The sequence below is a fragment of the Polistes fuscatus genome, unplaced genomic scaffold (genome assembly GCF_010416935.1).
Source record: "Polistes fuscatus isolate 324 unplaced genomic scaffold, CU_Pfus_HIC Scaffold10, whole genome shotgun sequence".
Classification (NCBI taxonomy): domain Eukaryota; kingdom Metazoa; phylum Arthropoda; class Insecta; order Hymenoptera; family Vespidae; genus Polistes; species Polistes fuscatus.
The window spans coordinates 3,623,681-3,646,362 of record NW_025112998.1 but is presented as its reverse complement, the minus strand read 5'-3'; the positions used below and the strand labels follow the sequence as shown (position 1 = coordinate 3,646,362).

General features: G+C 31.5%; 1 protein-coding gene across 2 annotated transcripts in view; it reads right to left on the bottom strand.

Moving 5' to 3' along the window:
- LOC122523916 (heparan sulfate glucosamine 3-O-sulfotransferase 1) overlaps positions 1–22,682 on the bottom strand; it is a 62,404-nt gene that overhangs the window by 5,463 nt on the left and 34,259 nt on the right. For both annotated transcript variants that reach the window (XM_043645893.1, XM_043645903.1), the window contains exon 2: positions 4,606–4,700. In XM_043645893.1, the coding sequence (XP_043501828.1) occupies positions 4,606–4,664 (59 nt within the window). In that variant the 5' untranslated portion in view covers positions 4,665–4,700. The remainder of the gene's footprint in view (positions 1–4,605; positions 4,701–22,682) is intronic.

Here is a 22,682-nt window from a genome sequence, read left to right as displayed (position 1 = left end):
AAATACATAGATTTATATATATGTATTTACTATAGATATAGAATTAATATAAATTAGTTTATACAATTTCTCTCTTTCTTGTTTTTCTTTTATTTTCTCTCTCTTTCTCTTTCGAACATAACGGTTTCTATTAGTTACACTATTTTAGTAAACTCAATATTTGTTGAGAATTATGATCTCACTCTATCTTTCTAGGATCATAGAAATCACTAGGAAGTGGAACGTAGATTCGTTTCATCAATCTAAGAAGATATCCATACGTATATAAGCGAAGTAAATAAGGTATCATGGCTTTTGGATTCGTCCAATGCTATCATTTCCATTTATCGGAATGATCTTATTACTAGCAAAATCTTGTTATCTCCTTTACTTTTCTCTCTCTATTTCTCTCTTACATCTCCCATTCCTTATTCACATCTTTGAAATGGAAAGATTAATCTTCACAGATTTTTGCAAACTTTCCCAAGATATTTCCCCAATTCTTTTTCCCGATATTCCAATAAAATACCATCACAAATCTTATCTCGCGAAACCGATTCGTTGGTTTTATTATTGCATAGAATAAAAGGAAAAAATAAAAGAAACAAAAAATACAAATAAAAATTGCTTCAAAGTTATACGAAGTAAACGTTTAAAGTGAATGATCTGGATGTATCCGATAAAAGTGAAGGCAACTGAATAAGAGAAGACGTTGAGTTATAAAATCTATTATAGAAAAATAGAAGAAAGTAACAAAAAAAAAGAGGAAAAAATAATAAAAATAATAAAAATAAATACAAAGAGAAAAAAGTAAAAAAGGATACAATCTTCTCTTCTTTTTATTCCCCCTCTCTTCCTCCTTTTCTTAAAGCTTGGATGGATAGCTTTCAAGTTGAGAATAGTTAACGAACTTGTGAAAACGAGCAGAGTCAAAGCGGATGATGTAGAGTGTTCTCGATGTCGCCAAGATGGGGTCTTAGAGAGAGAGAGAGAGAGAGAGAGTGAAGGATGGTTGGGGGAGGACTTGTGTCGCGATCGATTTCTTATATAACGTGCATAAAGCCAGAACAGGCGATACCTTATCGAGGGTAAAGCTACTACTTCCATAAATAATGCAGTGGACATTACGTGCCACTCTGGTTCAGACGATCTCATGTAAAACGTTGTTCTCATCCCCCTCCCCCCACCATCCTACTTCTCTTCACCATTCCCTTTCCTTTCCCTTTTCTTTCTCCCATTCTCTTCTCCTTTTATTATTATTATTTTTATTATCATTATTATTATTATTTTTATTATTATTGTTACGATTATTATTTCTTTTTTTCTCGATGCACGTTGCAGCAGCTATTTTGCACCATTTCCTATGCCGTGCACGTAAAACCATACACGTATTTTTACTATACCTACAAAGTGGTTCACTTAAAGTATTACGAATGAAAATCTACGGTGGCAAATTTTTAATCAAAATTGTTTAATACATTTCTTTTCTTTTTTTTTTAAATTTTCTTTCCTTTTCCTTTTCCTTTTCCTTTTCCTTTCACGTTTTAATGTTCATTTTATGCTAATATTGACATGCCTGTGGCAATGATAGTTTGTGAGTGTTAGAAGAGAGTTTGTATGCAGGAGAGTGTATTTACTTACATGTTTGATAATCCACTTAAAATGTTAAGGATTAAGAATTCTGTTTTGATGTTTTTTCTTTTTTAAATAATTAATATTTTATAATCGTATATAATTTTTTAAATATTTTTTAAAATTACGTCTAGGAAATGTGTAATGGTTTTTATTACATCAACAGTCGATGTTTTTACTACATTTTGTTTAGTTAATTGATATTTTATATTTGTATAATTACATGGATAAAAATGTTAAAGTATTTTTGTTGTTGTGATATTAACAGTTATCGTTTACTTTTGTATCTCTCAATGGAAATAACAAATCATTTGACGTTGTAGCACATGAGTTTCAGTGTGCATCCGAAACGGTACACGTGACAAGTTACGCGTTAAATAACAAAACGTAATGATAGAATTTCGATATTTTGGTTTTTTCCTATTGAATAAAGCGATCCTTTTAAAAGGGAACGTCTCGGAAGAATTGAATTTAACGATTTGGAACGTGGTCGTGATAACGATTATATTCAATCCAAAGTTATATGAAAGATAGTACAACGAATCGGCCGTGAAACAAGTAGCGTTGAAAAACCGCAGAGCGGCTTTGGTCGTTGGTTTCGATTCAGTTGATTTTGACGACCAAAGTCGAGCCATCCGTGCGGCTTTCGGCGCGTTGCCAAATATTTATTCGCTTCGTCGAGATTCCTCTTTGGAGATGCACCGACCGTATTACATCTCCGTATGTATGCATTTATGTATGTGTTTTATGTATTTTATATCGGCAAATTGCAATTTCGAGAAGCAAAAGAAGTTCTAAACTTTTATCTTATATTCATTCTTTTTCATTCTCATATTTTCGTTTTGAATATTTTAATTGTTATTAATATTAAATAACAATAATTATTAATTCGGAATTAATGAAATACGTATTCGGATAAATCAAAAGTTTCATTTTTATTTTGTGGTCTTTTAAAGTATTTAAATACAATTCGAAACCCAATTACAATTTGAGATTGCTTATTTTCAACGACCAACTTGAAACTTTTGGTTTATATTAAAGCAAAAGTAACATTTGAGGAAGAAAATTAACCTCGAGAAAAAAAAAGGAAAATGTATGAAAAGAATGTTATCAAAAACTCGAGTGAACGTTATCGAGAGGAAAACTATTATAGATTTTTTCGGGATACAATTGTTGAGGTACACGTAAGTCTTGAACATAGTAACCGAAAGCTCTTTATGTCCGTTAACAGTAGACGATTTTGTCGAGTAGTTTCGTGACTCCTCGCCATGTTGGGTTCTGTTAAAATTGAAGGCCTTATCTCGCGAACTAGTTCAATTAGGATCTCGACGCGGAAAGCAGCGATTTTCTCATCAGAAGGACCGACGCGGAAACTTTAATTAGTCCATTACTCGTAGATATCTCGGTTTTAGAGCTTCTTCGAGTCTTCTTTTATGATAGTAACCATCGTCTCGATCGCATAATTAACGTTACCTTCATTCTTATTCATACATAATTTTGCTGCTTAATTTTTTTAAGCATTTATAATTAATTTTCGTAATAATAATAATAATAAATGAATTACAATATGATAATTTTTACTGTTTAAATAATATTACTTATTTCGTATTTATTTTTAAACTTATAGGTTATGGTTATTAACCCTTTAAATGGTTATTAATCTTTTCGTTATTAGCGACCCATATACGAATAATAAAATTCAAATAAAATAAAATTAAATTAAAATAATAATAATAACAATAATAATAATAAAAGCTAATCTAAACGAGACTAAATATCGAACTTCATTATATATGAAACATTCAGTTTATTGATCAAACAATTATTACAGCAAACGAATACGCGTTGTTTCCGTTGTAACGATATTTGGTAGAGAACTGTTATCGAATGGAAATAAAATATATTAAGAAAAACAAAAAAGAAATGTTATTTTTTTTTAAATTCTGTATGTTTGTGCGCGCGCGTACGCGTGTACCTATTCGACTTGAATGTTGTTGCCGTGTAATATAGAAAGCGTTTTTCACACCGCACTTTATTTTATAAATTTAAACACAGAGCGTATCTCTGTTACTGGCAATTCGCGAGTGCAATAGGATTCGATTTTATCCGCTACGTTCGGATCACGCTGGACGGATTTTAATAAACGATTCGAGCTCGGTTTGGCGACTGAGGGAACCAGAAAAAAATGAAAATACAAAAAGAGAATAAAAGCGAGAGAGAGCGAGAGAGAGAGAGAGAGAGAGAAAGAGAGAGAGAAGTCAAAGAAACGTCCTTTCAATAATTCCTTCTCGAATCCGACTAGCCATTGTCCCCACACTGTGTAGATACATGTATGCACACATGTACATATTTTGGTATAACGGGTTCAGAGGGTCCTTTGAAAGAAGGATGAAGTTATAGCTGGCAAACAAAGCAATTAACGCCCGTTTGGTTCAACCGTCGAAACGTTTTATTTTTTCTTTCTTTCCATAAAAATAATATATCTATATATCTATATTTTGTTATTATATATCTATATTTTGTTATTGTGTTTTTTTTTCTTTTTCTTCTTGTGATTTTAGATAGAGGATGGAAAAGTCAAAAGTTCCTAGACGATTATAAAAATCAATCAATCTTTTCGCGAAACTTTTTAGGTTAATTGTATTTTTTCGATCGCAAAACTAAAAGGTTAAAAATTTGTTTACCGTGTTGAAAATGATTTCGGAATGAAAGTCTAATCTATCTTTCAAATTACCTGGTAACTTTTGACCTATCTGTGAACTTTGCGTTGTCCTTTCAGGGATTTTTTTTATCGATAAATTAGGAAACGCCAAAAAAAAAACAAAATGCCAAATGTTAAAAAAAAATATGTACGAAAACAAGAATACTCGATAAAACGAATATTGAAAGAAATATGAGGAACAAAAATTGATGATCTAGGGTTATCCTATGTTGGTGATTAAAATTTCATTGATTTTTAAGTACTAACAAAATATTCATAAGTATTATACTTACAAAACATCTATGGGGGACAGGGTAGACCACTCACGACGAGGCCGTGCCTTGTTGGGCATTTGCGTTAAGTTTGGTTGTTCACATTCTTGAAATTCCTACAAACAGAGATCATGAATTATTGAAAAAACAGTCACATTATCTTTTAAAGTAAAATATGTCATTTAAGGTATGATATTAAACATTCAGTTTAGTCAATTATTTATTCGGTATGCATGTTTATTTCTGTGATGTCTGAATATTTCAAAGAAAAGACAAACAAATAATGGAAGAATTTGTTTGTTCAGCAAACGCAGAAGAAGACGATATGGGGTGAGCGAAATCTTTCTGGGAAATCGAATATTTTTGAACTTAGAATATTTTCTCTCTTTTCAATAATAGATTAGCCAACCAAAATAGGAAAAAGAAACTAAAAAAAATTAAATCAATGAGATTCGGGCGCGAATCTTGTCATGACGTACGCGATTATAAAGAATCAAAATTGCCAACATTGAAATTTGTATAATTTCGCGTTCATTCTTTAGGTAGCGGTTTGCGGTTATTTTCGACGGGATTAAACAGTGAATAGATTAGCCAACCAAAATAGGAAAAAGAAACTCAATTAAAAAATTAAATCAATGAGATTCGGGACGAGAATCTTGTCATGACGTACGAGATTATAAAGAAATCAAAAGTCGTGCCAACATTGAAATTTCTGTTATAATTTCGCGTTCATGCTGTAGGTAGCGGTTATGCGGTTATTTTTCGACGGGATTAAAAAGTGACGAATTAAAAAAAAGAACAAAAAAACAGATAGAAAGATAGAAAAGAACTTTTGCGTACTTTTTCTCTCGGCACTAACCTCCCTTCTACCTTCCCCATTTTAAAACCCCCCCACAAAGTTCACAAAGTTCACGAAGTTCAAGTAGATTGTCTGCGGCATCTATCGGGCAATTTTTACTCGAGGCTCGATGAAGTTTTACACGTAAAAAAAGATAAGAATAAAAAAGTCAAAGGAAAGCTCGAACCAGATTGCAAAAATTCGATTGATCTTCACGAGAAATTTAAAATAAAAGAAAAAAATATTCAAAGGGGGGGGGTTAATGTATTCATCGCTGAAAATTACGTTTATATAAATAATTGTAAGGGAAAAAGAGAAAAATTAACTAGTTACTAGATCAAAAAGTTACTAGATCATTACGAAAGATGATGACCATTATCAGAAACAAAATGGTGGCCATTTGAAAGACTTAACCTACAAAATTAATTAAAAATCATTTTCTAAAAGTATATTTATTGTTTATAAAAGAATCGATTCGAATTTGTAATATATGAAAGAGTTATTTTATTTTTTAATAGTTTAATAATAAGATAATATTAGTAAAAAGGTATAAGAATTACAATTTCTTCAGTTACACGAACATTTGGAAATAATGAATTAAGAGCCAAGAATATTTATTTCAATTATGAAACTTCATAAATAATACAAATGAAAATAGATAATCCTAGGAGGAAAGAGAAGAGGAAAGTAAAAAATTGCATTGAAATTCTGTTCGTGGTATTATCAAAGCCAAATTCGTTGCTGGTTAAATAGAGAGAGAATTGTGGGGGGATAGAGTTGAGGATTTAAAACAAAAAGAAATAAAAGAGGAAACTGGGATTTGAAGACAATGCAGTAGAGGCCTAGGAGGATAGACCGAAACAAACCACCATTATACATATAGTTACATGCATACATATATATAGTACTGCAGTGATACGTGCAAATCTCCGAGCCAGAAATAAAGAAAGAAAGAAAGATAGAAAAGTAGAAAGAAAGAAATAGAACATTTTTTTGACAAGCATTGTTTGCACCCACTATCGATCATCGTTGAGCCACTGTTTGCGGATTGAGTTCCGTTCTGACACGGAATGATCGTTTAGGAAGGTTTAAACCCTATCCGGATTTGCTTTTCTATGCTTGGCCCTGCATCAAGCTAATCTTTTGTCGAGATCAAAACTTTGCCAGTTGAAAAATAACAAAAAAATAAACGAAGAAAAAGAAGTGAAATACAAGAAAAAAAATTTTTTAAATCCCCTTCTAAATTACTAGAGAGGATAATTGGGATGTACCGTCGGTAAGATAAAAATCTTATGTTTAGGAGAATATTTACAAATTGTTATTTTTATAAGTTTTTTCTAAGGTCTTGTATTATTTTAATTTAAAATAAATATTTTCTAAAATTAGCATTCAATTTATTTGTTATTTCTATGACATTTATTTCTAATTCGGACAATAAGCATAAATTATTAGATAAATGTTCACACATACGTCTATTAGTAATGTAATATATAATAGTAATATGAACAGTCTAATAGGAATGGCAATGAAATAACAATTCGCGCGCGCGCACGTTCTTCCATTGGATGATTTAAAGAGACTACAAATCATATCCACACGGGTTTATTGGATCTCACATTGAGTTTTTACTTTAATCGCAATGGTAATTTGTTCTTGAAACTGTGCTTCTCTCTCTCTCTCTCTCTCTCTCTTTCTTTCTCTTTCTTTCTCTCTCTCTCTCTCTTTTACCTATTACCGTGTAATGCAATAATATCATAACGTTCTATTTATGGGTTAATCCGTTAATGTTACCGTCTCTATATCTATATCTAATTCGGGTAATTTAGGCTCATTAAATTATAGTGGAAGGACGATTATCTCTTGAGCGACTCGAGGGACAAAACGTGATGGTTCAATAAATTGAAGCTTACTTCTATTTATGCATCCCCACGAGAAATTATTTCTATATAACAAATGTATATTTTTTATTCGAAAATATAATCTAATATACGAATTATTTAAATTCATTTTGCGTGTTAGACATTTTTGTTATCAATATCAAAATTAATCATCAAATATACGCGTTAAAATATATCTGGACAATTCCTTTTTACACTTTTTTAAATTATAAAATAATGAATAAACAACATTTTATACGCGCGTATGAATTGTTCGATAAGTAATCTCTTTTTTTGAAGTTTACCGATATCCAACCTTACTCTAAACCCAGTACTCCCGTGGAACACAGTTTCAAGACCATTGCTTTAAATGTTTCTTGACTTAAATCTTGAGGAAGAAAACAAATCAGATTTTTCACGTTATAAGTTTTACGTTTAACGTTTATAATATCGTATTATGTAAAGTATATAAACGGATGGCGATAAGAATTTCCATTTAAATTGTTTTCTTTTCTCGAAGCTATGCCATGTCAGCGAGTAGCAAGAGAACTCGAAAGTTTCTTCTCTTTCCATCTCTCTCTCTCTCTTCCCTTTTTCAGGTATGCAAATTCGAAGCTGCAGTACACCTGTCCTTTTCTCTCTCTTTTTCACTTCCTCCCCTCTCTTTTTCCCTCATACACTCTTATTCGTTCTCAAAGATTAACCCGAAATCTTTTTTCTCTTAATTTTTTCTTCATCTTCGTCTCTTATGCGTTATCCTTGTTTACTATATAATTGCATATTCTACTTGAACCGAACTTAATCTAATCTGACCTTGTCTTTCTATCCTATTCTTTACCTATGAAAAACTTCAATCGATCACTGATTTAGAAATGATGATCTTGCTTTTCCCCTATCCAGATTCGTTTGAATTTAACCAATAGAAATTTTTCGTATTCCTACTGAATAGGGGAGTTGGGTTTAGTCTAACCATAAGTGGGTTTGGGTATTCTTTGAAAGGATCAGAAAAATATTCTATACCAATATTTAAATTCAGACAGAATTTGGATTAAGAAATGAGAGAGAATTTTTGAGGAAAAATTATTTTCTTCCTTTCTTCTTTTTTGAAATTTTGCATGAAAAATTGATGGTAAATTTTGCGTGTAAACATTTGAGTTGGAAAATAAGCGTGATGAGGAGAAAAGAAAATGATTAGAAAATTAGAAATGAAGAAATTTAGTTGAAATGTAGTAATACACGGAAAAGTAATTTTCCCTTATCGAAGGAAGTCAAATTATTTTCGTTTGGCAAAGGAAATGTTAGATGTTAGACATCGTGTGAGATAAGCCACATAGTCTAATACCAGGGAGGAGGAAAAGAAAGAGAAGGAGGAGAGGGGAGAGAAAGAGAGAGAGAGAGAGAGAGAGAGAGGAAGAGAAGTTTTGTCTTGCTGCGACAGATAAACGTTATCTCATGAAACGAGGAGAAACTTATTGCCTGGCCTTGAGGGTTAAAGATGATACGGGTAGACGCTTGAAATATGATTTTGTCGGGATCCTACCAGGGAATTTCGTGTCATTCATTTATAATTCGTGAATTCAACTTTTACTCTCGAATCTTTTATCTTTATTTTTATTTTTATTCTTATCTTACGGTCAGATTATCGTTTTTTATCGGGACAAAGCGTTGTGACCTAAAAAGAAAAAAATAGGTAGTAAAAATGATTTTTCTTTTTTTTTTTTTAAATAAAATTAATCAGAAAATTTTGTTTCGCTAACAGAATGAGTAAGGGTGAAAGAAAAAATATATATATATATAATAATAATAATAACTTTGAAATTCTCTTAATTAATTTGTAATCGTAAATCAAATTTGTGTTTGATAAACACACCCCTACGATATTCCCATTTTCTTTTTTACAAAATTCATAACGAAGTTGATGAAATTACGTTGACACGGAATAAAAATTAGAAAATAATATTATTCGCCTAAATGAAAACGTGACTTTGTATTTAATGAATTTTAATTAACGATTACCAAAAAAGCAAGGAAGAAAGAAAGAAAGAAAGAAAGACATGATTTTTCTTCTAAATTGTTAAGAAACGACACAAAAGATGTAACTGTAGGTTGGAATAGCATTGACTGTGTTTTTCAAGTAGTTTTCTTTATCCGTATTCCTAAAGAACAGGGAAAGGCTTCTCTTCGAAGATGCACTTTATCAAATCCCTGAAGAGTACACGTAGGTCAATAGAAAGAGATAGAAAGAGAGAGGGAGAGAGTGAGAAAGAGAGAGAGAGAAGTGGGTATCCCTTTCAATGCCAATATCAAGAACGCTTGACACGGATTTCAGGACACTGGCTGTGTGATTATCGAGTGCACTACATTCGTCGTGCTAGGTTCTTCAGTTTACACGATCAAGGTCAACCTTATCCTTCTATTCCCATCAATTCTCATTTTGATATTTGCTTTCGTTGCTTTAATTAAAATTGATACGACGTTGTATGTGTCACGATCTCCAATAAAAACTTATGTTACCTTTCTTTTTCTTTTTATTTTTATTTTCCGTTTTATTTTTGCTTAATATCATTTATTTCAATCTAAAAAGTAATCATTATTTATTCATACGAGTAATTCATTTGAAAATTATGATGCGTTGATTTAGTTTTGCGATTTATTAATACATATTATTATTAAATTTAAAATTAATTGTTCTTTTTGTATACGAAATTAATTAAGCGATGAATAAACAAACAAATAAATAATTAATTATTATTGGCTATAAAATGAGTCGAACATTTTTCGATATATTATAGAATATAAATCGATTAATTGTTTTGATAATGGATACATCCAAATTAGATAAAATCAAATCAATTTTTTATTATTCTATACGATAATTGTTTTATTGACCTAATTTTTTACTACCTTATACTATTTTACAAATTTCTTAATAAATATATACGAAGTAGGATAAAATATGAAAGTAATAATTATACTGTAATCCGGAAATAAATTTACAAGACAAATTAGGTTACATTCCAAACAGAACAGGAAGTCAAAAAAAAAAAAACTGTAGAAAGAAACCGAAGGAGAAATTATTTACTGACCTAATTTGTACTATTTTTACTACCTTAACATTTTCTTGATAAGAACAATTATGGTACCAACGAATAAGGATACAATACTAAAATATTTATTTCACTATAATCCAGAAACAATTTACAAAACAAATTAGATTTTGTTCTTACCATAATAGGAAACTAAAAAAAGAAAAACTGTGTGGAAAGAAACTGAAGGAGAAATTATTTATTGACCTAATTATTACTGTTTATACTACATTAGAAATTTCTTAATAACTACCTACGAGATAGGATACAATACTAAAGTAATAATTATACCGTGATCCGGAAATATTATAAATTTACAAGACAAATTAGATTTTGTTCCAATTATAATAGAAAGTCAGAAAAAACAAAAGAAGAAAAAACCAACGGAGAAATTATTTATTGACCTAATTTGTACTATCTATACTGCTTTACAAATTTCTTAAATAAGTACCTACGCGAAATAGGATAAAATATTAAAGCAATAATTATACTGCGAATCGGAAATAAATTTTAAACAGACAAATTCAATTTCGTTCCGATTATAATAATAGGTGGTTAGATAAAAAGGAACAAAAAAAAAGAGAAAAAAGAAAAAAGAACCTAACAAAGGAACCGAATAAGAAACTATAGTAAAATCTACAAAGTACTATTAAACCGCATTCCCAAAAAGTTCGGAAATAAGTCTCATTTTGAACCTTAACTTCCTTCGATTCTCTCAAGGACAGACACGTTCCTAGCTAACTCGATTCGCTTGAGCCTTTTTCTTCGAGTACTTACCTTCCATCGACTACATGTTGAAAAAGGAGATGGAAGCGAAGGACAAAGAAAAGAACGAACGAAAAAGGAAAAAAGAAAAATAAAAAGAAAGAGAAAGAGAAAGAGAGAGAGAGAAAAAAAAGAAGAGAGAAGGTTTCCTTCGAAAACTCGTGAGCATATCGTAGGTGTACGCAAAAGGCCAAATGTCGTGGCCACGTTTCTACCCTTGTGCATCGATTACATCATTTCTCGTTTCCCAACCGCTCACCCTTCAACCCCCTCTCTGTACATCTCAACCCACACACGCAGTTCTCCTGTTCCCTTTCCATTCGTTTGAGCTGGAATTCAATCGTGATAAAAGACTCGCTTCCAAGATCTCCTCCAATTAAATGATTGCGATTATGACGATGATAATGATGATAATTATTATTATTAACATGTTATTAATATTTAATACCAAAATTTGTATATTATTTATCGAATTGTGGGTAACCTAATTTTCCTTAAGGGTGAACTAAAAAAAGATTTTGTTTTACGTGACACAGGTAGAATATTATTTTAATAGGATATAATTATTTAATGTCTAATAATTAAATTACATATATTAAAAGTTTCACAATTACGAGTGTAAGATGATAGATATTTAGATATTCAAAGTAATTTTATTATACATGTTAATATTATGAATGTAGTGTATGTAATTCGAGTATAGTTTATTATGATAAGAAAATATTAAATCTACTCGATTTGATATAAATCAAATATCACAATTATGATATCCTAATTGCAAAGTTATGTTAATAAATTTTTAATAAAATTCATTAAAAAAGCAAAGATTATTATTATTATTATAATATCAATGATGTTTTCTTATGAATAATAATAAATACAAAATATGAAAATCATTGAAAGAATAAGAAATGTAGAATACGCAACGATGCAAATATTACGCTCGAATGAATCGATCATACGTCGAGTTCGTAGTTTTCCTCCTGAATAATCAAAGAAACATTTATTTCTCTGATACATTTCCGTTCCCTCCTCCCTTTACTCTCCTTTTCAGTGAATTAGTGGAACGAAGAACATGACGGAATGAGTGAACAAATATATCGTGTATAATGTAATAATGATAATAATAATAATAAATATTAAAAAAACAAAGTAAAGAAATAAAAGAATAAAAATAATCTTATAATTCTTCATTGAATTGCATTCATTAATTACTCGAGCACGTGGTACTACTACTACTACTACTACTACTACTACTACTACTACTACTACTACTAGAAGTAGTAAAAGCTATAGTTGAACTCAGCGAGCCTCCAGCAACCCCTAGCAAACCCTCAGACTAAATATATTTCTCGTGAAGCTTCCCAAAGGTGGCGTCACCTGAGTTAGTATATCCTTCGATAGATACGAAAATGCTGGCTTCCGTGGATTTTAGTATATATAAATGTATATAGTTGTATGTGTGTACGTATTGAAAGCGCAAGCGTAGTAGAAAAGCTTCGTAGAGCTTGACTGAGTCAAGGTCTACCTAGCAAGCCAGCCAACTCCCTCCAATTGCACCTCACTACTACCCCTACTACCACCCCTACTACTACTACAACTACTACTATTACTACTACTACTACTCCTACTACTACTACTATCACACAATCATCATGTCGACCCTCACCCTTTCCCAGTCGATCGACCTGACCTCGCTTTTCTCCTTAAAACGAACGTAACTAAACGTCGAGCGACGAGTCGCTGAAAAGCTCGCACGAAACGTCTCTAAATGTTACCCATGTATAATACATAATAAATATATTATATGCATATATGTATATGCATGTTTGCACATCGATCGCTCAACGGTGATAATTAATGCATCTTTCCTATCAATCATAACTTTCGTTAAAGTTTCTCTCTCTCCCTCTCTCTTTTTTTGTATTATTATTTTTTCGATTCTCATGTAATATTTATTTTCAAGCATATTATGATGGTGTAAAAGCTTATAGATAATAATTTTCAAAATTGATTATTATTATTTTAAATCCTTTAAGCTTATAGTTTTATAAAAGTAAGGCTTATTGTCTTACAATTCCAAAAAAAAAAAGAAAATACCGATTATCTTAAACTATTGCGTCAACAAAATTGTGATTAATTGTTAAAATTAGGTGAAAAAATGTTGGCTCACCTTGTAGATGTCTCCACTTCTTTTATTATCTCTTTTGTGCTTTTTTTTTCTTTGTTTAGATTTAAAATTAAAAGGGCAAGAGCCTCTTTTTATGTTGTGAGTTCTTATTATAACACTTGAACATAAAACTCCTCCTCCTACTACTACTACTACTACTACTACTACTATTAGATTCAAGATCACAGTAAGTTTTGTAGTATAGTAGATGTTAAAGGTGTTGCTCTGTTCTCGCAGTGTATTCTCTTCATTCTTGAGAAGGTAAAGCTCAACGTTTAGCACAGACTTGGCATTCGGCCCGGCCAACTTTCGACAGCTCCGAGTTTTAGTGCTTGAGAAATAATCATCATACTTATGTACATCCTACATCGTCGATTTTTCAAGTACGCTCTTTTTAAAGAAGAAGATCTTATCACACGGACATTACTCGAGAGTTTAATATCTTACGAGAAATCTTACTTGCGTGTGGGTTAATTCAAGGATATTGCAGCGAACGACAGAGAACAAGAAATTCATCTAAGACTTGCAGTTGAAATATTTGTTAAATATTTTCTTTTCTCATTATAATAAATTAAGATAATTAAAAAATTCATTATGTATACATTCGTGCATACATTTTTAGAAATAATTTTTCTATTTCTTTTCTTTTTAAATTATTAAATACCTTTAAAAGAAAATAGATTGCATTGATTTTGTATTTGTTTTGTTCCTTGTTAATTGAATAACGAAAATAAATCAGATTTCTATCGTCAATAAGATAAGCTCAATGACTTTTAACAAGTAAGAATCCTGAGGCCATCATACATGGGAAGATTTCAACGTAGATGTCGCTTTCTATACTTTAGACCTTGAGCACACGAACAGGAGAACACAATGCAGAGAAATTCCCGGAGGCAATCGAAACCCGTTAGTACTTAATCGAATATCGACTGCGTCGACCAAGATGAACGGCAGGTGATTATCGAAAATTTGAAATGGCTTTTTGCGCGATAATGCGACATAAAATGTGTTCAAATAAGGTTATGTTCCATCAACCTCCGCCATCTTTATTTTATCTTTCTTTTATCTTGCCTCTTCTCAAAACGATGCATCTTTAATATTTCCAACAAGAAAATATATTTTTCGCGATTCAGATAAAGGAAAGAAAGAAAAAAAATCTTTGACATTTAATTTTTTTCATACAAACGTTGAAATAATTTTGAAATTCCCGCCAATAAAGACACTTGAGACCGATCGTAAAGTAAATGAAAGTAAACAGACTAGAAAGGAAAAGAAAAAGGAAGAAGAAAAATATTTGGAAATTTATTTTATTTGATTTTATTTTGTAAGTTAATCTTTTTATATGGGAGAAATATCTTTGTGCGTCAGAGAGAAAAAAGAATAAATATTCGTTTAGTATAAAAGAAATAACGCGACGGGCCGGACACCATTGGTCGTACTACTTCCGTGTATCCACTAAATTCGTTGTTCGGGTTCGTTCGGGTCACGTCGAAAGGCCGCACTTTATGAATTTATGAATAACGCTAAAGCTCGCTTTACGCTAAACTACCCTTTACCGTCGTCGTTGACTCGGGTCAAAAGTTCACCTTTCTTTTCCCGCGCTTATCCGCGTTCCTATCCGTAATCATGACGTACTTATAATAACACTGAACTATAGTAGATTGTCAAACCGATCATTCATAAATCTCCCGAGTCAAACGAGCCCACGTATAATCCCCCCTTTCCTCCCCTTTCAAGCTCTCATACAAGAGTATACACGCCTACGCGATTTCCGATAATAGAAATTTCCAATACTATCTTTAAAAAAAAGGGATATGGGTAGAAAAATAAAAATATTATGAAAAGAAATTTTAAATGACGTGGGTAAAGAAAAAGCTACCAACCTGGTAAGAAAGCTTTTCTTAAAAAAAAAAAAAAAATTACAAAAAAAAACAAGAGAAAGGATCGTGTCATTTTATCCTAACCCTTTGTAAGGTGTAATTTTTTTTCTCAACGTTAAAAGGAGATCAAGTTCTTTTCTTTAAAAAAAAAAATTCACTTTGAATCTAAACCTTTAGCCGCGTTGGTCGGTTTATATATCGGACTAGGATAATCAGCTATGTTTTTTTCTTCCTCCCCCTCCCACCCTAAAAAAATAATAAGAAAGAAAAAGAGAACTTTTAACGTAATCGATTTTTTGTTACAAATGATCATCTAACCTCTCGCATTTGAATAAATGGATGAGGCTAAAAGTTTCCTTGATAAGAAGAGAAAAAAGGAAAGAGATAGAAAGAGATAAGGTTGTCGTATCTGGAAGCTTTACGTATCTAAACTTGTGGCTCGATTCACGAATTCGCTCCGGTTAGCCAAGCGTCGAACTTTACAGTGCTTTTACATTGCCCTGAATAATAGAAAAGGCAATTTGCACGGACCGAACGCGCATGCAACGAACGATATGCAAGCTTTGGGGGTTGCAGGAAACGAAGAAGAGAGAGAGAGAGATAGAGAGAGAGATAGAGAAAGAAAGATAGAGATGCGAGCCAACTACAAAAACCATACTGAAACATCTTTCACAATTTTAACCACCCCTTTTACTTCCTATCTAACCGAAGATACACACTATTTTCCCTTTTTTTCTTTATTATTTTACATCAATTTTAATAAAATTTAAGTTGAAATGAGTAAAAGCAATATAGCAGAATGTCTTCCATAATATTATATGATTATTCTTTCTATCTATCTAACTAAGCAAAAATACATTGAAAGAGAGATATTTTGATCATATTTAAATATTTAATTTTTATATTAACTTTAACTAATATGCCAATGTAATATTCATGAAAATAAAAAACACAGTATAGTTCGTTTATTCGTCGGTTGATTCACGTAGTCTACGTCCATGTTTCTATTTAATGTAAGAGTCGCCATTTTTTGTTCTCTTCAAATGACGCCCTCTCTCTTTCTCTCTCTTTCTTTCTTTCCCTTCATCTTTCTTTCGTTATGCAAATGGAAGATCCATTACAAGCTTTCAACCTGCAATTTTGAATGACGAGTTCTTTGAACACTTAGGAGGGAAACTAATATTGTCAGAGTGGTTTTTTTTCTGGATTATTACATATACGTGTCAGTCAATTTAAAAATTTTTTCACAGCGACTTTTACTCAAGTAAATATTTATTTGTTAGATATTTTTTCTTTAAACAAATTCGTATTTGAAAATCGTATCGTGAGTAAATGGAAGAATCTTAGATGCAAACGCAATACAAATTAACTTTCGGTAACCTCGAATAATCCAACAAAAGCATTCAAATCATCCCCGAAAATGGCACTGATTGCCGTGAAATACAAAATACTGATTACCGTTTATGAAAAATAAATAAGATGAAACGCGTTGTGAAAGAGAATTTGGAAATAATTAAACGAGTTAGTTCTACAACCACCATCAAGGATTCTCCATTATCAGTTTCTCACCGTACGTGGTGTGTATTTATTATGCTTAGATACATATGTACGCGTTCAACATCTCTGTAAAGTGGCTACTTTAGTTACGTGGGATGCAGGAGATGCATTAAACGCTAGGATGAACCACGTTAGGAGATTATAATAGACGAGGGTGGTAAAATCTAACCTCTAACCGATGCACCTTTACACGCTTCAGCCGCCATTTTGTATGGACGAGCGAGCATATGAATTACGACGTTGCTTTCTATCCTAATAGTATACTCTTTCTCTCTCTCTCTCTCTTTTTCTATTTACCTTTGTACTTTTTCCTTTTTTTTATGATGATTAAGGGGTTAGACCATCACTCTGTTCCCCGAAAAAACTAGCATGAAAAGAAAATTTTTGGTTGATGCAACTTTCGAGTAGCGTCACCAATCCCCTCCCCCTCCACTTCTCTCCATTGGGCCTCACATTTGGGCCACGTACTAATTTTGATTGTACTTATCATTAAAATATTGATATATAATATATTTAATCAATCATTGTTATTTTTTAAATACAGTCTTAATCATCTGGAATAATTTTGTTTTATATTCTTTATTACTAAGACTGTTTATTCAATCTATATAATTATCAAAGAATTGTTCCCGTAAAATAAATAAATAAATAAGTAAAGAGGCCTGAGAGAGGAGAACGAGGAGGGGATGACGCTACTTAAAAAATTGCGTCGAACCACAAAATTTTTCTTTTTATTTTAGTCTTTCCGTGCGCCAAGGTGTTATAACCCCTTAAAAAATAACTCGAGCTTTCTTTTTTCTTCTTTTTTTCCTTTCTCTCTCTCTCTCTCCCTCTCTCTTTTATCCACGTTTTAATGTCTGATGATTAATCGCTATTATCTTAAAAGTAGGAATTTATTAGATGTTTTACGTTCCACTCGTAAACAAGCTCTTGCAACGCTTGGTTAACTTCTACCCCTGTTATCAGATTTTCCTATCTTAAACTAACATATATTTGAATATTTTCTTGTATAATTAAATATTCTTAATAAATAAATGAAGAGAAAAAAAAACAAAAAAATTAAATATACCATTTATTTTGATCGGAAGAAAATATTTAACGACGACGCGTAGATATTATTGTACAGTGCAACCCTTTAATTACGTACAAGTAAGTTTCTGGAATTATTACGAACACGAATTGCTTTTAGGCTCGAACAGTGTCGAGACCTTACACGAAAATGTTTTGGCTCCTTGTTGAGGGAAACACAATTACGTTATCATCCCGCATAACTATATTCCCTTTGGTACACGGAAAGGTCCACGTTTTAATGGTAAAACTAAAAGAGGAAGAGAATTGGTGAGAGGAAAAGAGAGAGAAATATCTCGGCGACACCTCCCACGTACCTATTATAGTTTACAATTAGCGTGTTGCGAATCCTTGGGGGTGGTAAAGCCGGGACGAAAACTACACGGTCTGACTACGTAAAAGTCACCGGACGAATATTTAATAAAACCACCACCCCTTTGCAATGTTTGCTTATTTGTTTTTCTTTTCTGAAATTTCTTTTTCCTTTGTTCTTCTTCGACGGTGCGGAAGATAGGGGATAGGGGATTGGATATTTGTGCTAAAGAAATAATTACGAGTATTAAAGCAACAAAGTATATAATAATATTAATCTAGGTAAAAAATAAAAAAAGAAAAACAATAAAAAGAAAAAAAAAAGTTAGGTCAGAACACAGCGTGACTCGACCTTTCCTCAATTCATATCTAATATTTTAATCTCGAAAATATTAGTCCCCATTACAGTGCAGTTATTCATAACTTTGTGTAGTAGACGACCTTGCAGCCATTGCTCTCTTCGTGACGAGAAGCTCTTTTTTTCCTCTCTTCCTTCTCTCTTTTTTTTTCTTTTTCCTATTTATTATAAACCAGGAGTATGGTAATACTTGTAAACGTCATTGTGTGTGCTAGATAATATCGACTTGGTTGAAATTTACAAATTAAAATTATTCAAGTGAAACATTGTAGAAATATTTTCAATACACAATTTTTTCCTTTCGATGTAATTTTTTCTTCTTCTTTTTATTATTATTATTATTATTATTATTATTATTATTATTATTATTATTTTCATTTGTGCAAACGTAAGTGTAGTAAAGATTGCAAATATTGGATGACGATAGCGTTAACTCGTTTAAAGATTAACAATTTTATAATAGCAAAAATTCAACGAACTGTTGAAAATCTTTTTAAAAATCAAATAAATTTGTTTATTTCTTTCGATGCGATTTGTATGGGCGGTTTCTTTTTATTTTCTTGTATGCTACTCCTCCTTCAAGAGGCATGCACACGTCAAATTAATTTCAAAACGGAGATATGGAAAATTTAGGTCGCAAACACGAAGGTTAAATTAGCGCCAATTCAAAAGTGGCCCCAGGCGAAGGACAAGCTCTACACGTCCGACGTTAATTTAATTGAACTGTCGAACACAATCGTGCGATTGTCCTTGTCGGGTTCCATCAACCCCCTTCATCCCCCTCTTATTCGCTACACTCATACCACTTCTATTCCACACTACTATCAACTATCGCAGTCAGTTTCAAAAGCAAATTATCGTATTTAATGGAAACTTATTGCTCTAAGATTAGACATTATGTTATTAAAGGATATTAGAAATTATTAACATACCCTCTTTTCTTATTTTTAAAAATATTTTGTTTTGGGGATATTTCAAATGCATAATTAAAAAATAAAATAAAATAAAATATCAATTAAAAATAATAATCATAAACAAATTATAAAATATTTTATTACGTTAATCTAATTTCACTCTTATTTCTTCTTTTTTCTACACCATTCCAATTTTATTCGCAATATTCATAAAATTAAAAAAACCATATAAAATAAAATGCAAAAAAGAAAAAATAGAAAATAAAATATCTTTCCACTTTTGATATACACACCCACCCACACACACATATATATATATATCCTGAGATATTAGAAAGGGCTTGGAGAAAAAAAAATAGGTAAAAAGGGGTAGCAATCGAGCCAATTGAATTTTTATAAGGACCAAAAGGCATTCAGCCAAAAAAATGTGTGACGTATGTACTTTACGTACTTACTCACTTATTTTTCTATGTGATCTAAATCATAAGCTATTTTTAATCGAGTTGTCAGGTACATATGCCCTTCTCAGCCCTCCCTCCTCTCACCGTTACCCTCATCTTCTCTTTCTCTTTCCCTCTACGATTCTACTTGCTCTCTTACTCCATTATCCGCTATCCGATCGACCCATTTTCCGGCACGCTGACAACGCTAATCGCTTTTAGGAACGACGAATTTGCTGTGCGGATAATGTTACACCCCTCACACGATTCTCAACCCATACCCTTCCCATCCCTTAACTCTATTTCCATTGCTTGACATTTCATCCTTCGAGAATTAAGACGCAAACGAATTTATAAATACAACTATAATAACAACATAAAAACAAATTTGTTCAACCATTTTTTAATATGTGCAATTTGTTGCTTGTTATTTTTAATTTTTTTAAGAGAAACTTTAAATTTAAGAATTCATACAAAAAAATAATCCTAGAATTAAAAAAGAACATAAATGAAGAAAAATAAAAACTATTAATATAATTTAACGAAAACTATATAAACAAATTTGTTGTTTATAAATAATCGTTTTGATTTTTCTTAAAAATCATAAAATTTGAGCCAATGATGAATGAAACGATATCTCTCTGAATTTCTCGAAACGCAATAGAATTTTATCAATTTCGATAGAATATTTGCAAGTACACGTGCCCGTATTGTAAGTAAGTTAAGTAAACGTAAACTTCGTATAATCGCATTTACGAATATTAATTACAGTGAATATGTACAAAACATATACACAGCACACATCTCTACGAATTTTAATGTGTATTCCCGACGTACTTTCAATTTCAATTAATGCTAAAATTCTACCACGAAGGAAATGTTCTCTCTCTTTTTCTCCTTCCCCTTCCTTTTTCTCACTCTGTCTCTCTCTCTCATTCTTTGTTTCTCTACTACAATTAACATATAACAACAATATCTCTTACACTACTGCATAGAAATAACACAGCACCGTTTGATATAATACTCTAAATACATGATGAGAAACACATCATTGCAACGAACATATGCTTAATACAATTATGCATGTAATTGTTTATGTTTTATTTTAATTTTATAGCTTAGCCAATTGATGTTTCATTCCGAGACAATCAATTTTGAAATAGTTACATTTTATGTTAAATGTGTTTCGACGTTTCAAAGATGGCCGCCGAGTAAAAGAAAAACCCCGCCAAAATGTGTCCACGAACCAATGAAAAGGCACTATAGACGATGACGACAACAATGACGCCAACAATGGCGACCGCTTTTCGACTAAATTCTCCAGAAACTTTTTCTCTGATTGTGAGTCTACTAAAGGTTCGAAACTTTCGACGAAATTGTTTGCATTTCCTGGGACATTATTGTCGAAACTATTGCATAAAATTCGACTAAAAGGAAGAGAAAGAAAAAAGTATATTGAAATGAATAGGTCACGTGTCCATTAAACGGAAAAAACAAGAGAGAGAGAGAGAGAGAAAAAATGTGGGCCAAAAGTTTTTAAATGATTTGAAAAATCAATGATTATTTTTCCAAACTCGATTAGATATAATTAAAATTTTTATTTTATAGGTTAGATTTCTGGTTGTAGAACTTGTAAACAAAATTAACTTAAAATGTTTCAAGAGGGAGTCATTGAGTAATTGATTTTTAAGATAACCTATGAACTTTTGACCAATTTAATAGAAAGAAAAGGAATTTAGGAAAGTCTCGATGGAATTTCTTTCAAAATCATGTTAACTATCCTATTCTTTGATTCTTCTACAGATACAGATAGACATATACGCATTCACATGCATATAACTATATACATATCTACATATATATATTTTGGAAAGTTATATGTATGTAAAAATCTGGAATGACTTATTTGACCTGAGGGAACGATCGGAGAACGACCCAAATGAAATATATTCTTCTAGGATCACGTTTCAAGTTTCATACGAATCGATGACTTTGAATAAAAGAAAAGAGAAAGAGACAGAGAGAACAAAAATTAAATAAAGAGAGAAGAAGTTTACGTGGAAAAATGAGAGAGAACGGGATGGAAGAGTTACATGTAGGTATACATTTAAAAAAAAAGAAAAAGAAAAATAATAATAATAAAGAAAAGAAAAGAAAACGCGGTATCAAAGTTCGTCCTACTTTTTTTTTCTTTTTTTATTTTACAACCCGTCGAAAAAGAAAGAGAAAGGAACAGAACAGGAAGAAAGAGACAGAAGAGCAAAGTTTCGTTGCTTTATGCAAATTTCAATATAACTTTCAACGCTCCGCCACATAGGGTTTCTTCTTCTTCTTCCTCCTCGGAGTTACGTCTCCGAGCAATTTTTTATTCGAATTTTGGAGAGAAATGACGATGATGATGACGATGATAATAATTATGACGAGGAAAAGATAAAGTAAGAAATTTTTTATCCTATTAATTATTGCAATAGTCCCGATCCTATTTTCAATTAATATTTCAATGACGATTGAATAAAAGATGATTAATAATTATGTGAAAATTTGTACTTAGATTTACAATTAGTTGTTTCTATCAATTTGTTTATGTACGCGCATGCGTGTAAGTATTATTTAATATATTTTTATTGAAACATTCTCTTTATTCTCTTTCTATCTCTTATGATCTTCAATAAAACGAGCAAGTGTCTCGAAATGCTCGCGACGCTGTTGCATTTATGCCGATATGCAGATGCGAGTTGTGTTCTACGAGCTCGACGATCCTATCGGACCTGGCTTAAAGCTTTCCAACTTGTTCCACTTGTTTCACACGGCCTTTGTCGTGGAAAACGAACCT